This window comes from Diabrotica undecimpunctata, chromosome 2 (assembly GCF_040954645.1).
Source record: "Diabrotica undecimpunctata isolate CICGRU chromosome 2, icDiaUnde3, whole genome shotgun sequence".
NCBI classification, from domain to species: domain Eukaryota; kingdom Metazoa; phylum Arthropoda; class Insecta; order Coleoptera; family Chrysomelidae; genus Diabrotica; species Diabrotica undecimpunctata.
In genome coordinates, this window is record NC_092804.1 from 97,837,772 (window position 1) to 97,856,552 (window position 18,781).

An 18,781-nucleotide genomic window follows, 5' to 3' on the forward strand; every position below is an offset into this window, starting at 1 on the left:
ATTGTTTCCTATGCCAACAAAATTAAAGCATTATACCTCAAAGTTATCAATTCTTTAGGCACCAATCTTACACGTGAATATAAAAAAAGCTCTCTTAAAAGTCCTCACAAACTAACCCTTACATGTTTTCATGATACGATTACTCAAAGACCTGCCTACTTGTCAAATCTCAAAAACTAGATAGTGTTGAGTCAGCAATTGCTCTTACCCTAGCCGAGGAGCAACAAATTCAATGGCAAGCAGAAATTGTGCAAAGTATGAATACCCTCCTTCGCAAAAAAGTATATTCGCTATATATGCCAAAAACCTGGTCACCTTTCATATAATTGCCGACAAAATAATAATTCAGTTCGAAAATAACACACACTTCGTCAGAAATTTTAATAAAAATTATCGAATCGGCTCCTCTAATCCGTGCTCTCCTTATAAATTTTGCACATATTTCAAGAAAAAAGGTTACATCCTAGAAAAATGCAGAAAACGTTAGTATAATATATGTTTGAAATGAATAGCGAATTCCAAAAACTTTCTTAACCCTTTAACGGGCAGAACTATTTTTTTTGTACAAATTACTCTTGAATAGTAAAAGTAATTCATTATGCATCATTAAACAGACAAAAAATGTTAGCAACGGGCAACGGTATAGCGACAGGTAAAAACAATTACAAAAATTTATAAAAAATACTTTATTTTAAAAATTTAAAAAAAATAAATACAGGAGTATTTTAAATTTATTAATCAAGAACTTTCTATCTACTATGGTAGGGTGTAAAGCAGTCTTTGCATAGAGCAACGTTCCAAACTTAACAAATCAAATTGCTGCGAGTTTGTTTTTTTTTAGATGTAGCATAAAGGGCACAGCGCTTATAAGTTCCTTTGGTGAGTAAGTGTGAACCAGCATTTAAAGTTGAGTTTAATGAAGGCCCAGACATTTTTCTGAAAGTAAAAGTGCTAATCAAATTACCAGCTAGTTCACTGCGAAACTGTAATGCAGTTATATGCTTAGCACTTAAGTTTTTTTTGAGAGTCTCCTTATATAAAATATAGCTGTTTACTATTGCTGCGTCTAAAAGGTAGTAAAATATTTTTATATACCAACGTCTTGATTTCCATGCGATGGAGTAGTTAGCGTAATATTGGTCGAATAGATTTACTCCACCCATATATTTGTTATAATCAGCTATTGCCTGAGGACATGGTACTTAATCTCTATTTTCTGGTTTTGTTTGTTTTTAAAACCGAAAATAGAGATTCAGTTTTTTATTAAAAATTATGTAGATTGCTGACAACGTTAACACATTTTACGCCTCTATCTTTCCACTTATACAGAGATATTTTTCCAGAACTAACCGAATCTGACTAATTTTGGGATGTCTCTTTACCAATACATAATATTTGTTTTGGAAAATATTTTTTCGTTTGCTTCACAGTGCTACAAGTAAAAAAATTTTTTCCAGTAGTTTTTATATTAGTGGTATTGCAAAATACTTGCATTGTGGTGGAAAAATTATCAAAGTATACGCAATAACCACGGTTTTGATACTCCGTCGTAAGTTTGAAAACAACACGTACTCCTAACTTTTCCTTGATATATTTAAAAATTTAGAAGATATCCCGTTTTAGCACATGCCAAGGCCCAAATTTTAAAGGCTCTTTTTATTGGTTTTATTGACATGTACTGTTTTAGGGATAAACGCCATTTGGATGCACATATTATGCTTACGTCAATAGATAGGTGTCTATATGGAGTAAAAGCATTTTGACAGACATTTAAAAGATGTTTTATGAGTGGTAAAAGTTTGTAGAACCTATCAAACTCTTTAGTTTTCGAATGGACCATATTTTCATTATTGTTTAGATGTAAAAATATTAAGACTCTTAGTATAGTAGATCCCCATGACTATAAATATTCCCAAGAAAGAGTTCTTCTATATCCTTAAAAAGTAGCTAATTCTTCTGGGTAACGTAGAGGTTCGATTCTTCGGAAATTGTTTGACATATGCTCTTACTAAAGAAAACTCGGAAGAAGTCGATTGGCCGATTTAATTCTCGAATTAATATCAACATTGACGTTTGAAGACTCAGTAAAATCAAATGATTTAAAAAGAAAATCGGGAAAGTTTTTTTTTGACCAGACAAAAGATTGATTTAAAGGAGCAGTAGCTTCTTTCTTTCTATCGTCTTTATGAACAGGAGTTAAGGAGTTTATTCTTGAGGTGATAAACAGTTGTTCATCCTCGTTTTTTTTCTTAAAAAAATAATAATAAGCTAGCCTACTTGTTGTGTTTAAAACCAAGTACACCATCTGGGTCAAGTACACCATCAAAGTCAGGATCTTGACCCGAATCATCAAAATCCTTGTTTCCGCTAGAATTATTTGTCTTTCTTGTAAGAGTACATTGGTGCACCCCTTTTCAGGTGCAGCACTGAAGTACTGGAACATGTCGGCTGGCTGTCAATACTAGTAGTCGAGAATTGTGACGGAGTTCTGGAAAAAGGCGAATATGGTATAATAAATAATTTAAAGTTTTGTAGAACCTTGTCTAGCGAATAAATACTAAACTTTGCTTCAATGTATCCGTAAAAATTTTAGTATTCTGCGTAAACTACGATCTCGAGATTATTTAGTATGTGAAAAAATCTTTGATTTGATACAATTCTCAAAATGATTAAAAATGTTTTGTCAAACAACAAGATCTTTACAGAAATTTGTTGCGACAATGTTTAATAACTGGCATAAGTTTTAAAACTAAGAAATTACAAAACACTTTTAAAGAATTATGTGCTAGTTAAAAATAATAAAAAAAGTACAATATTGACACTTACCTTCAATTTTTGTTTAAGTATTTTATTAGAAATGAGACATGTGCAAAAAACACAAATAAAATTGAACGAGTTTTTCATAGGCTGTTGCAGAAAGGCATGCTGGTAGCTTATCATACCAGTTTTGTGAAAAGCACATGATTGCCACGTCGCATACAGGTTTCCAGTATTCCTACCTAACAGCAAGCATTCAGTATATCGACTGCGCCTTTAAGGATTATTTTCACCGCTACTCTGATGACAAAATATGCCGTAATCGCTTGTGGTATATATAGCCACCAGAGAGCGTTAAAGGGTTAAACAACCAAAACACAATCAAGCAGCGTTGTCGAGAAAAGCTCGTTCCATACAAGCCGGATCTTCACATTTTGCATTGAAATAAGCTTTAACTGCACTCAACCCATTCAAAATCCAAAAAAGTCACCATTTTCACGTTGTACCTGATAATTTTCCGATCTAATTCGAAGGCTTTCTGGGCAATGACTTTGTCAGTAAATATTCGTGTAGCATTAGTTCAACACATAAGTTCACTTTCTTAGAAATTAATAATTGCCGAATTCCTCTATTTCATACCTCATTCAAATCTACTGAATCAACCAATACAAGTCCAAGTTTAACCCTTATCCGGGCAACACATTTTATTTACGTAACCGGGCAACTCGGGTCCATTGGGCCCACTACTTTTCTTGAATGTACTATTCATATTTACCCATATATTTCTAATATATTTTTTTATTTTTTATTAAAGTTAAATTTAAATTGTCTAGATTAAAAAAAAGGTGTTACTATAGTATGCGGTCTACCTCGAGCGTGCGATCTACCTGAAGGATTTGAAAAAAAAAATGAAATGTAAGAAAGCTTTTGTAGAAAAAATATTTATTCACATTCAAGTAATAAACATTTGGAGCCAAATAAAGATTTAATCAATAAATAAATAAAAACTTTTGTAATTCTATCAGGTCATTTTGTTTAAAAAGAGGGGTTGATGTTTACGCATACCCTGGAAAAAGATTACAGTGTTGTTGCCTTCCATTACTGTGTGAAAACCCTTCTGAGAAAAGATAATGGTAATTAGCAGCTCGTGTGTGAAATACCGAAAAAACACAATCTTAACAAAATAAATAAAACCCATAGGTCAGAAGAATATTATTATTTTACTTTTACAAATTAATACTTTGTCATATCAATTTACTATTTTAGATGGAACTAAGCCACAAGATTACAAGATTAGCTTATTCCCAACTAGAATAACAAAGTAATATGACAAATTAAATTATTATTAAAGATTAGGTTAAAATAAAAACAATAAAAATAAAAAAAACCATAGGTTAGTCATTTATTTTTCTTAATTGCAATACTTACAAAAATTTTTTATTTATACAGTGATCGTTACACACATTTCTACTGCATATTTCACAAATTTGTTTTTGTTTTCTATCCTTTTTTGTTAGGCATATGTGCCACCTTTTCCTTGTTAAAACTGGAGGTTTTTCTAGTTTTTGCATGTTATTGTGTGGCTCAACTTCCTGTAAGCATTTTTCAGTACACTGTTTTGTTTCCCATTGTAGTTCCCTTTGACTATCTTCATAAAATTTAAGCCAACAGTAGTTGTTCTGCTGTCCTAAGAAAAAATCTTCGCTTTTCATTTTTGTTTCCGTTCCATTTTGGATGTAAATTTGTCCTAGTAATAAATGAGGTTACTCCAGCCACGTCGAAAATATTTATAAAAATGCAAAAGGCCCACGGTTTGTTCGTCTTTTGCACATATATTTATGAACCATTTGGTCTAGCGTATCGACATCACATTTTGTACTATTATAATAGAGCATCATATCTGGTTTTTTGTCAACATCGTCTGCACAGTAAGCATTGTGATGCATGAGGACACTTTTTTGTTTTTTCGGAACGTAAGAAACAAGAGATGCTTTTGGAGTAAATTCGAAAATTTAAGATTTCTCTAAACGGTTCTTGTTTGGTAAAAATTTCTGAAGAACAAATCTCTTATTTTTGTTTACTGTGCCCACAAGAGTTAGTGAATTTGCCAGTAATTCATGTGCAAGAGCAAGATCGGTGAAATAGTTTTCGCAAGTCACATTCCTCTTGGAATTATAATAAGGCTCAACGAGTTGCTTTACAACTTGAGATGCAAGACCTTTGGCTACTGTATTTCAGTTTTTTCCTGTATATGGTATTCCACCTAAAGGGTAATATGTTTCCGACTCACAGGCCCACCATATTTTCATGCCATACCTATATGGCTTTAAACGCATATACTGCATCACCAACCTCGATATGGAACAAGTTGCAACTATTGTTAGATAAGTGTAACTATTGTTACACATGTCTCTAAAGGCCGAGTAAAAAGTTGGTGAATTGTTTTGAGTCAAATAACTGTTTGTTAGATCATCTGTATTTAGTGAGCTTATGCCAGAATATAAGGAATTGTTGATATATGAAATTTTCACTACAAATTTTTCACTTAGATAATCTTGTCTAAAATTTAAAGGAGGTTCCAAAGTTTCAACATGCAAGGGAGCTATTGAAGTATACTTAATTGCTCCCATACAGGTACGTAGAACAGTCCGTTGAAATACATCAATTTTATTTAAAATTTTTTTACTTGCCGATCCATAAAGTACACATCAATAGTCCAGAATGGATCTGATGTAAGATTTGTAAAAAAGCAAAGCTGTTTCTACGTCAGCACCCCCACCAAGTTTTAGAAATTAATTATGGTTTGTGCCAGATTTGTAGGTATTTAAAATTGATTGATCATTTTATCTTTTAATCGAGGTAAATACACATTGCCATGAGCACCTTCTATATCTAGAGATAAGATAGGCAAATAGTTATTTCTAGAAAAGTTACTCTGTATGTCTGTTACAAGTGTAGCTAGAGCATCTAAAGTTCCACATCATCGTTTGTATCCAAACTGATTGTTTGGTCTATTCCAAGTCTATATTTTAAAATCCTTTTCAAAGTTTTAAATACACACAAAAAGAGAAAAATGGGTCGATAAGATTCGGCTGTATTTGGATCTTTTGCAGGCTTTAGAATCAGAAAAACAATGATGACAGATTGATGATGAAAACAGATTCTTTAAAAAAATCTACCTTAGAATTGTCTTGAATGGTCCGATTTAAAAAGTCTAATAGAAAATGTTTTGCTACTTCTGGGAGGTTGATAAGCATGGAGTATTTGATATGATCGTATCCTGGACTATTATCTTTAAGATAATTTATAGCACAAATTAGTTCATTGTCAGTGAAAGGTTTTATTAGAAAATGATTTTTGTCAGATAGAGTTGAATCTATGTAGCTGGATTTTTGAGGGTTCGCAGTTGCTGGTGCAACTTTAACAAGAAAGTCATCCATCCATTTCTGTAAATTTTTCTAGCTTGATTCCAAATAGTTGTATCTGGTGTATTTTTATTCAGGGAAGAGACCCATTCAATTAAATGCGTTTTTGCTATATTTTTTTTTGTTTTTTTGGTTCTAGCCGAGATTTCCTGGTATTGAACGTAACTTTTAAAATTAGTTTTTTTTTTAAATTTATTAAAGCCAATTTTTGTTGTTTGATAATATTATCACAATCAATATTCCACCAAGGAGATGGGTACCGTTTACATTAGTAGGGTTTATATTAAGGTATAGCTGTTTCTGCAGCCGTATTTATAGTATTAATGAATAAGAAGTACTGTTCAGTTAGATTATCCGAGTGAAGGTTGTTCGTATCATGCAAAGTCTGAATAGTCGAGGTATGTAACGCCCAATTGGCTTCTTTAATATTCCATTTATGTTTAGGAGATATTTCATTTTCATTAAATGCAAAAATAAATTCTATAGATATGACATAGTGATTTGATTCTAGGCTATCAGAAATGACATTCGAAGATGTCTTGTTAACTAGTCCAGGTGAACAAAAGGTTACATCAATAGCTAAATCCCGGTGATCAGGACGTCTTAAAATTGTAGGTTCTCCATTATTTAAAACAGTTAAATTTAAATCATCTGCGACATTTATTAGTTGTGATCCTGCGGTATCATTATAATTACAGCCTCATAATGACTACCTATAATTAAAGGCTTATCGAATTGTTCAAAAAATTTGACCCAATCGTCATATATTGTTTGTATTTTTGGAGGTTTATAAATAGATAAAAAATTTAATGATAAAGTTCTATATTTGACTTGGATAGCACATACTAAAACATTTTTATTGTACAAGTCATGAATGTGTTGCTTGTGTGAGTCCATTTTAAAAGATGATTATCCCTTAAAAGATATCCCTTATTACTCATTATCAGTAATAAGGGATAGTTTGAACTATGAATCACCAATCACTATATAATAACTCTTGTGCCGGAATGTAAGTAGTATTTTGTTTATTTCTATTTATTACAATTCCACAGACTTTTTCTCTTACCAATTTGTGGGTTGTTACTCTATCTGCTAATGCAATTTATGCATATTAATTAACACAGACATATAATATTGGCATAATTACTAAAACCTTTTTTGATCTATAACTTTTTGATCTGATAACTTTTTATAATTTCAGCATTTAATTTACTTTGTACCACCGACCTGATGATGCTTTGCAAATTTTAGAAAGCGAAACCGGTCGTCTTAGGTAGTAAAATTAAACTGATTGTGAGTAAATCTAATTATTTCTTGTTTACCTCTATTTTCATTGTAATTTATATTGACCTTATGTTCCACAAATTGAAGAGATTAGTGTACCAAAATTGCCACACCAGCATAGTCATCGTTTCTATCGTTGCAGATTATATTGTAAGCACTAAAACTATATTGTTAATTTTTTTAAACCAAGTTTCGCTTATAAGCGCAACGTCGATATTTTTATCAAAAAGAAATTGTATCAGACTCTTTTTGTTAGGTATTGCAGAACGCGAATTCCATTGCATTATATTTACGTGTTTTGTGATTAAATTTTATTGGTTTTTCAAAGTATCCTCACATATCTGTTCTATACTACTTGTAATTACGTATATATCAATAGGTTGTCTGTTGTTACTTGAAATCATTGTGTTGACGAAGTCCATGATAAAAATCGATAAATTGCTAGCTTTACTACTTTTTTTGATTTTCAAACTAGAGTAATTTGGTTTATTTGATTTTATTGTCAGAGGTTGTGAAGATCCAAAAGAGAATGGAAATAATGGTTTGTGGGCAGATGATTGGATAGTGGGAGAGTTTGATTTTCTCTTCTTTTGGGTTGGAGGTCTAGCACTCCATGAGTGTGTTGGGAAAAGGAATTATTTTGATTGCCATTGAAATTTGTAGAGATTTGATTGGCTGAGATAACGATATCCGTTCCTTGTTAGAAAGTTCTGAAAAATTTTTGTCATAATTTGTTAGCGGTATAAAGGAGTTGTGACTTACTAAACCGGATAAGGAATTTTCGGATATTTCTTTGACTACTTTAAATGAGGTTTTTTGCTCTATCATTATATTTTTTTTTATTGTCATAAGAGGTGTACCCTCTTTGATGGCAGATTAGAGGTCACACAAAGAACGGTACTAGGCTAGGCTTCAGTCTGGTAGAGGTATCTTGGTCGGGGCTCTTATTACAGCTCAAATATAAAGAATCAGTTAGAGAAGTACTGAAGATACAGAGACGAGAAGTTAGAAGATAAGAGACGAGAAGTTAGAAGATAAGAGACGAGAATTTGGAAGATAAGAGAAGGGTATTATTCGGGCACCACCCTATTTTTAGAGAAACAGGGAAACCTTAAGACATAGAGAATACGATAACGAGAAAGATAAGATACAGTTAAGATACGCGAGAATAAAATAAACCGTGAGAGAAAAGGTATTTTGATCGTGCGGTACACACTTAATATTTCGACACATATACACTAATTATACGATAAAACAAATAATATAAATCAGTAAAAATGCCTGAAAAAGATACACCATGCACAATAATATATATTCATATCATAACAATAAGAATAAAAAGCAAAAAGTTCGTCAACAAAATTATATCGAGGTATATAAAAAAAAATAACACTATAACAATCTTTAGTATTCTCAAGAATAGAAGAGAACAAGGAACATTATAATAGTCAATATTCGTCAAACAAATTATTATTATGCCTAGAGAACACTTAAACATTTACCAAAAATGTTTTATTGAATGTGATCACCTCAAATCTATATATGAAATTTAACATAAATATACCCTACATTAATATAAAAGAAATGGTCCGTAATTTATACATATATTATATCGTAGGTTCAAACTCATAATAGTTCGTTCCGTTTAACCATAAACAGCAAGGTCACTAAACTGAACGTTATAAATCAAATTCTTACGGTTTAGGTATCAAAGTTGAGCTTTAGTCAATAAAATTTACTACTTACAATTAATATGCCACAGGTGGATACAGATAGTGGCGTTAGGCCTTCAATAAAGTCACTTGACACTTGGTCCTCGGCAACAGGTAGGTGCAGCAACGAATTACGGTTTTTAATCCGTAATCCCTCGGTTTGATTTCGGCAGACGAGAAGGTAGACAACCAAACAGGAATAGCACAGGTAGTAATCGGTAGGAGAGATGAATGATGAATAATGCACAATGAATAGTGAATAGTGAATATTGAATAATGGCTAATGGCTAATCGTTAATGGCTAGTGGTTAATCGGCAAACAGAAGTGACCTTGTTCCTTTGAATTGGAACACGTCTGTTGGACAAAAGAGAAAATAGTTAATATAGGACTCACTGTGTAAAGATATTTTATAGAGATAAGGGTGAATTGAAAATACACTTACCGCCGTGTGATGGAGACAAACCGCTTGCTACTGCAACCAACTCGAAAATGAAAATGAATTCTGAACTTGAGCGAGCTAAAGATAAAAACGGGGTGGGAGTATTACCACTGGGTGCCACGCAAAATTGATATTTAATAACAGGGCTACTGTGATCATTTTTGTAACATAATCACTCTCTCCCGACAGGGATTATACTTTCTCCGAAAGACAACTCTTCTGGTTTTCTGAGAAGGTAGGACGGAGATTTCACAATAGGCACTGCTTCCTTTGTTACTAGAAAAGATTTCTATTTAGCAAAGACTAGATAAAGAAAACAGGGAACATTTGGCAAAGTTATTTCCTTGTTAAAAAAAGGCGTAACCAATTTCTCGTTGATGTTAGGTTATTTTTACGGCTTTTAATAAAATATTTACACATAGGCGGCGTGAAATTAATTTTCTAACGGGAATAATTTAAAGAAATTTTAAACATACTTCAGAGGGACACATTTTTGAGATAGATACGTGATCTTTGCTTTTACAGTGTATACAAAAAATCAAATTTTTATCACAATTGTGTTTATCATCTTTAATTTTACTAAAATTTATATACCTTTCTTGAGTACTGTTCTGCTCTCCTAAGGAAAACCACAGCATCTGCAGTACTTATAATGACGATAAATGGACTTCAAAGAATCTGCAACTTTTAAAAAGGGCGACAATTGTTACAACAATGCGGTTAGAAACGATTTTACTTTATATCAATGAATCTGTAAATAAACTATGTTTTAAAAAAAGGAGCAGTAGTTTATCCTAATTTTATGTTTACTGTGGCAGATACCGGGAAAAAATAGTATGTAATGTTAGGAATTGCTAAGTAAAATTACAGCATCTACGGATGTTTATGTTTTTGCGGTGTTTTTTCTTAGCATAATGTTAAAGAAAATATAATTAAACAACAAAATAAGTTTTTGAATAATTTATTAGAAATACATATTTAATAAAAAAAAACACATTTATTAGCCAGAAAAAACCGTAATAAACAAAATTAAATATAAAAGAAAAAAAAATTAAATATAGAAAGAAATTATCTTTAATTAATTCTTATCTTCCTCTAAATTTTACAAAAATTGTAATATATTTGGAGGCCTAATGATTTGAGATTTTTAATAAGGGTTTCTTTTTATTTTTTGATACTCCACATGGAGATGTACATGCCTGAGGGCTGGGAAGTTAGGAGTTATTTGTTAACTTGTACTTTAGAGAAAATGATCCACTGTTGGCAACAATTTTTCCTTTTTTTGCCAAGTAAGGACGAATCTCTATGTTTTTTTTTAATTTTTGCTTGTGACGCGAAATTTTGCCACTTAAAAAAAACCTGTATACTGCACTGTTTTTATTGTAACCTTTTTTGAATTTGAATTTCGAACAGCTGTTACCAAATCGTTAAAATCATAGGTTTTTTTTTTTGTTTTTTTTTTAAGATAGTTTCATCCGATGGTGGAAGCTCATCGGTGGACGTGGTATTGTTTAGCATAAACACAGTAACTACAGGCTCCGTCAAGTACATGCGGGGTTTTACCTAAGTAATGTTGTAGTTGCGGGGATCTTCCATAGTTCCACGCATGTCTTCGTAGATGCTAGGTTTAGTATTTCTTTAAAAATATATATTTGGGATTGTAAATACTGTACTTTTCTTAAATAATCATGTAATATAAACTCTCTAGATCTAATTATCGTGCCCAACTAAGTTTTCATAATTTTTGCATATGCGGTGTTTTTCCTAAGGACGGCAGTGTTACACCGGTTGGATACGTGCCCACGTCTTAAACATTTGTAGCACTGGGTTACAAATCTCTATTTGGTAAAATAGTCCCCTCAAAAGTAACAACAATAGATTTTTTAGGTACAAATTCGACTGTTTTGTCTTCTTTTTGGACTTTCCTATTTAACCTATATATGTTAGTAATGCGGAAGTCTGATTCGATCTTCCAATGAGATAGTTAATATCATAACGAATATCAACGTCTCTTATTAATGTTCTGATTTCAGTAGTGGATGTTTTAGTAAATTAGTTTCGGCCTATACTTTTAATTTCCAAAATGCTTTTAAGATTAAATTTTTTTAAAAGAATATGATCAACAGTCGTTTGATGCAATCTACTTAAATTGTTATTGTCGGTACTTTCTATACAGGGTGGTCCTTAAGTAATTGTACAAACGAAAACCGTAAATTCTACACTTTAAAATATTACGGTTTAAGCCAAATTGCTTTAATCAAATGTTGATATTAAGAGAGATACAGGGTGTTAAAGAGCAAATTTAAAATTCTATTTTTCGCTATAACTTTTAAATTTGTAAAGATTTATGCATAAAAATTTACAACTGGGTAGTTTTAAGTATAAGAAATAATAATTTGATGCACACTTTGATGTAGCTAATAGAGGGCGCCACATATGCCACATATGTGGCATAAATTTGCACTTAACTTTTTTGCTCTTTAAGTTACCTATATTTGTGACAAAAAATATTAAAGATACATTATTTTAACAAAAAAAAGGTATACTTCTTAATAACTTCAAAACCTAACAGTTTTCGTGATAATCGCATTTTACATATCAGCTGCATAATTCTGGTTTAAGGCAATTACTACAGGCAACGAAGGAAAAATAGACAAAAACATTAATAAATCTAAATTTTTGTATAAAATACCTTTAACTAAAGTTAATAGTTAACGAAATATTAAATAAAATAAATAGATCAGCTGGATAATTAATAATAGGATTTGACAAAAACAGAATAATAGGATTGGACATCAAACATTTTACGTTTTATGTTAAATTAAAGTTATAATCAAAACATTTTGTTTACAAAGCAAACTAGAAAATAGTTAAACTAAATAACATAACTTTTTGTCAAAGTAAGTGTTCGATATGTCCACCATTTTCTTTAATTCATTTGTCAATATATTACATAAAAGATCGTCTCATATTAAATAGCATCATTGTTTCTAAAGAAACTGCTGCAGAATTCATTTCTTCTCATAGTTGGTGGCGAATGTTTATGGGATTCTTATAGACACGTTGTTTTAATACGCCCCATACACCAAAATCAAGCGGATTAAATTCTGGGCTACGTGGTGGCTATATTGTATAATGGATGAATATATTCTTTTGGATACATATCCAAACCTTATGGTATATTATGGAACTACATCTTATTTGTCGCAGAGGTTAAATAATGTATTAATTTATGGTGTATTTGATTCATTGGTTACTTATATAAACACAGAATAACCTATCGATGATATTACTTATTTATATGATTACGTTACAGCTTACGAGTAACTATAATTACATCTAGAACAAATGGTCTATTATGATTAACTAACGAACTAATATTATGCTAAACTAAATTACCTGTGTGTTTACTATATTTATAACAATATCGGTTATTAGGCCAACGATGTTTTTGTAAAAATGCTGAGTCTTTAAGGTTAGATTGGTAGCAAAAGTATTATGAAACAAGACATATATGTGTTATTCAATACCTGAGCTTTAGTTTTTAATTGTCCTAATAAAAATGGGTAAACAATTTACGTAGTGAATAATAAGTATTCTTTTGGGATTTTTTATAAATTAAATAATTATATCAATATCTCACCACATTGCCAAGAAATATGACTGCCACGATCAATCCAACGTTCAGAGCAGTTATATTTAAGTATGTTATCACTGCCTTCTCTTTAGAATGTGGTGGTGTACCATCTTGCATAAACCACATATTTTGGGTTTTCAGCATTTTACAATAGGGAAAAAGTAATACAACGCCACTAGGTATAGAAACTTAAAAAGCGATAAAAAAGGCAAATTGTAAACATGATGGCGGCCAACGTCTGAATACGGACACGGCATCTAAAGAAGAAGATGAAGAATATTTTCTTCAATACGACATTTAGCAGCCATAACAAAAATTTTGTAATGTTACATTATCATCTTTGAGTTGTTGTAATACGAATAAACTGTGAATTATGCTTATCTACAGATATTCAGTGCTTTACCGCACAAATATTACAACTAAGAATTATTATGCAGCTGACTTATAAAATGCGAATGTCTCGAAAACAGTTAAATTTTGAGGTTACTAATAAGTATACCTTTTCCTTGTAAAAATAATGTATCTTTAATATTTTTTAACAAAAATAGAGCTAACTTAAAGAGCAAAAAAGTTATAATTTATGATTAATTAATATAATATTAATCTATGATTGCGCTTAAAAAGCGCAAATCTATGCCACACATGTGGCATATGTGGCGCCCTCTATCAGTTACATTCAAGTTTGTATAAAATTATTATTTATCCTGCCTTAAAGCACCCAATTATAAATTTTTGTCCAAAAATATTTACAAACGTAAAAGTTATAGCGAAAAATAGAATTTTAAATTTCCACTTTAACACCCTGTATCTTTCTTAATATCAATATTTTATTAAAGCAAGTTGGCTGAAATCATAATATTTTAAAGTATAGAATTTACAGTTTTCGTTTGTACAATTACTTAAGGACCACCCTGTATACTGCCCTACTAAGAAAGAACCCCGTATCTACAAAATTTGAAAAATTGGGATATTTGCACCATAAAAATAATTATGATTTATATATCATATTCACATAGAGAAAAACCCGTATTTAACATTTCTAAATATTTTATAAAAGAATATAGTTTCCCCGTAAACGCCAAAAATGACTATTATCCTTAGTATAAACCTGCCATTTAACGCTTCATAGTAAAAACCTGGTATATGCTTAGCAGATACGGGTTTTTAACGTAGGATAAAACGATATGCGAGGTTTTTTCTAAGAAATAGAGCAACGCCGTTAATAGTTTCCACCACCAAGTAGAACTATCGTTAAAGAAAAAGAAGAAAGCTTATGATTTATGATTATCATGATTTCGTCGAGACCGTTAAAACGTGTAATTTGAATCGTGTGGTGGTGAAAGAAATGGGAGTTTCCGATTTTCTTATCTGGAAAGACTTATCATAACAGTCAAAATTAAAGAAAACAGAGTCACGTATTTACCTATCATAAATTGTTAAAGTAATTGTGAAGAAAGATAGCAAGATTTTACACGTTAAGATTGATGATAGCGAGAAATTGATAGAGATGGACTTTTGCAGCTCAGAGTGTTAAAATCTGGGATAGAGGACCCCACACCTGTGACGAAACCTTCTGGGATTACTAAGAAAAGAAAAAAACAAATATTTAAAAACTTAGGTCAAATTATACAGGCGAATCAATTTTGGGAAGAATTGCCAACTTACGATTAATAATAATTTTCATTTTGTATTTTTAAATAAACGTTTTTCGTAAATACTTATGTTTTATTTAACAATTTAAAATATCTAAATGTTTTATCTTTCGAGGCAGTTATATAAATTTTATAATAATTACATAGTTAAAACCAAGCTTAAGACAAATTTGGATAATACGTGGTTTTGGATAAGTAAACTTGACATAATTCTTTGCTTTGTTAGCCCGTATGTCGCATAACTAATGTCCATATGGTAATTTTGCAATTTTTTCTTTTGAAAAAAATTAACTACGATGCTACATACTCTACCCTAAATGATATTATGTTATTATTGTACCAAAAGCACAAGGGATTAAACAAAAATCTTTAATCGCGTTTTTCTCAAAACTCGCTATAGTGAAGATACGGGGTTCTTTCTTAATAGGGCAGTATATACCCAAATATGTTGCACATTGTACTTATCTGACAGGAGATTAAATGTTTTCGTTTCCAACTGCTTCGCTGTTTTCTGGAGATCACTATCCTCACTAGACTTATTAAATATTAATAACACTTAAATCACTGTTATTTATGTCAGCATCTGTCGTCATAAAAGACGTCTTTTGTATTTTTGTCCCCCATCGGTGACCGGTATTATTTTGTATTAATTATCAGTATACACTTTTTAATTATTGTCTAATATGAAAAAAGTTAAATACAAACACCAAGTAATTAGGAACCGGCTCGACCTTTAAACGAAATCAACGTCTGTCTCGGTCAAAAGAACGATCGATACTGATCATACCATACATAAGAACTGTGAACAGGTAACTTGATGCATTTACCCAGAGTTTTGTTAATTTAAGTTTAATGATTTAGTTATTTTGTGGTAACATTACCAAGTAAGATATTTAGAAGATTTTAAAAGCACACTGTATGAAAGAATATACCAAATCATTAGAGTATTAATATAAGTTTTTTTTCAGGTAGTACTTAGACGTCATGCAAATGAAATAAGATTACTGAAACAGTCCACTCTAATGGACAACGAAAACTGGCAAAATAATTTTAAAAAACAGCAAGCTACAATTTTAAGCGAAAAAGAAGCTGAGATGCACGAACAATTTAAAAGAGATAGAGATAAGCATATCGATGCGGTCATAGAAAGGTTGGAAAACGAGGCAAATGAAAATAAGCTTCAACTAGAGAAATCCACAGAAAATCGTATAAGGTAAAGATAGTATATATTTAGAATCTTCTTTTAATAGTCCGTAATAACCGGTAGAGTCAAAACTGGCTTCTGAACTGTCCAATGGCTTCCGTCTTTAAGTTTTGATGCTTTATAAACTAGCATTAAATTTATTAATCCTAGTCAGCGGACACTTAACTTTCCCGTCTTTTACATTAATCCCTTTTTGGTCTTCTGCTTGAAATTTTAAGATCTCTGGCAGTTATTGTCAATGTGCCACTAACCATCCCCACTACATTATCATTATGTTGACATTGTGCTACGATTACTGCACTAACCAATCCCGAGGTTTAATACCATCGGATTCATGGGATACATGACTCTGGAGAAAATGTATTGCCTACGCATTGATTCAAACAGCTAGCAAACCTTATGGCATTATAGTTTTTGCGCGATATGAGGCACACAAACACAAAAAGAGATTATCCAGAAGACAACTCTGATAAATGAGTTTCTCTTTTGAGTCCTCTGTGTGTAAATAAAAATATAAGAAAAACCAGGCTATCTTCAATACAGACTTAAACTCTGCCACAATCAGATGTTAATGACCCAGTTTAGGTCCTACAGACGATCCTTCTACACAGAAGACAGCTTCGGCATACTTTACTATTGCGATAATAAGTTTCAATTATCACCTTCATACAAGAGTCCTGAATATAACTAGGTACAAATAAAACATATGACGATTATTGATGAAAATATATACAGCAGATCCATTGACGTCCCTAAGACTTGTCTGATAGATAATTGATAGAGTCCTGGATATAACTAGGTACAAATAAAACATATGACGAATATTGACGAAAATATTATATACAGCAGATCCATCGACGTCCCTAAGACTTGTCTGATAGATACTTAATGTGTACAGTATGCCAATTTTCCATCAGAACGATCGGTGTAGAACAGACAGCTTCCTAAAAGGAAAAAAAAATTCTCTAAATTCGGGAATACGTGTTCCTTGAACATTTTTGGTTTGTATTTTGTTTATTGTAAACCGGACGTACTGTAACCAGTTGGCTAAGTTTATATCTTACATTCACTTATGCTACCCATGTCAGGTTTTTGGAGTCATTAGGTAGCCTCCGAAAAGTATTTAATACCGCTTAAATTTATTGTTTCATTGCATAATTTCACCACTGATTTCAATTTGTACTCGAAGCACATTTTTGAAAAGGCTTTAAAAGATATTGATAAAGGCATGTCAATAAATGGAGTCAAGCTCAACAACCTGCGGTATGCAGATGATACAATAGTGTTTTCCAATACCATAGAAGGGCTGCAAAACTAAATGAACAAAATAACGGAAACAAGTAGAAAATATGGACTGGATATAAACACCTACAAAACCAAGCTAATGATCACCAGCAAGGAAAACTGGAAATAGTGTCTTACAATACAACGACTTGGGAACTATAATCAATGAGTCGTGAGTCGACAATAACCAAGAGATTAAATGTCGCATTGGAAAGGCAAAAAGTGCATTCTTGACTATGAGTTCTGTATTCAAGAGCCATAACCCTACCCTAGAAACAAAAATAAGGCTCCTTTAATGTTATGTGTACTCAGTGCTTCTGTACGGAGTAGAAACGTGGACATTGAAGGCGGAAACTCTATCAAAACTTCAGAAGGATTCTGAAAATACCATGGACAGACAAAGTCACAAATGAAGAAGTACTGCTGAAGATGAACACAACTGCGAATTTGGTCAACATCGTAAAGAGCCGTAAGCTACAATACTTCGGACATATAATGAGAAAACAAGGCAGATACGAGCTACTTCAATGCATTTTCCAAGGTAAAATTAAATAAAAAAGGGCCCCAGGACGAAGAAGAATATCCTGGCTTGCTAACCTGATAGCATGGTTTAGAAAGACCTCAACACAGCTATTTCGCATAGCAACCAACAAAGTCATCATAGCCAGAATGATCGCCAAAGTTCGGAACGGACATGCACCCTAAAAAGAAAAAATTTATTGTTTCGCAATCATGTAAGATACCATGATATGATTAACGGTTTAAGGACCTTTGATACATAGTCTACAGCTTAAATCTCCATAAAACAAGCCCAATCTATTTTAGTATCCTTGACTCATGCATGTCCGGTAAGGAAGTCTATTATGACTCTGAGCTGATTTCGGTTTATGTTCCGCAATACTTTATCTTTTTAACGTATATCTGTCCAATATACATTTTTCTTAAGTACTTAATTGGTTATATTTTTTCGGTGAGAGTTATGTTGGCTTCGGGTTATCCAGGCTTTCTTCAGTCGTGGACAATGCTTTTTAGCGCTCCTACTGCCGGCTCTGGATCGAAATATTTTGTAGTTGATGCTCTTCTGGTAACCTCATAGATATAGAAACACAGGATATTAGTGACTGTCGATATAAACAAACTACAATCTTCTGACTGCAGCAGTGACTGTCGATATAAACTGGTGGTTTTGTATATATATATATATATATATATATATATATATATATATATATATATATATATATATATATATATATATATATATATATTTACCGCCCTGTATATCACAAATTTGTAAAAAGAATTATAACTAGTTTTAAGAGAGTGTTTCGCAGAATTGTTTACTAGCCCCATGAACAATTTATTTTAAGCAAACAATTAGAGACG

At 31.8% G+C, this 18,781-nt stretch overlaps 1 protein-coding gene across 3 annotated transcripts in view; it reads left to right on the forward strand.

Moving 5' to 3' along the window:
- dila (centrosomal protein dilatory) overlaps window positions 1–18,781 on the forward strand; it is a 421,620-nt gene that overhangs the window by 319,728 nt on the left and 83,111 nt on the right. For all 3 annotated transcript variants that reach the window (XM_072523241.1, XM_072523242.1, XM_072523243.1), the window contains one exon: window positions 15,876–16,120. In XM_072523241.1, the coding sequence (XP_072379342.1) occupies window positions 15,876–16,120 (245 nt within the window). The remainder of the gene's footprint in view (window positions 1–15,875; window positions 16,121–18,781) is intronic.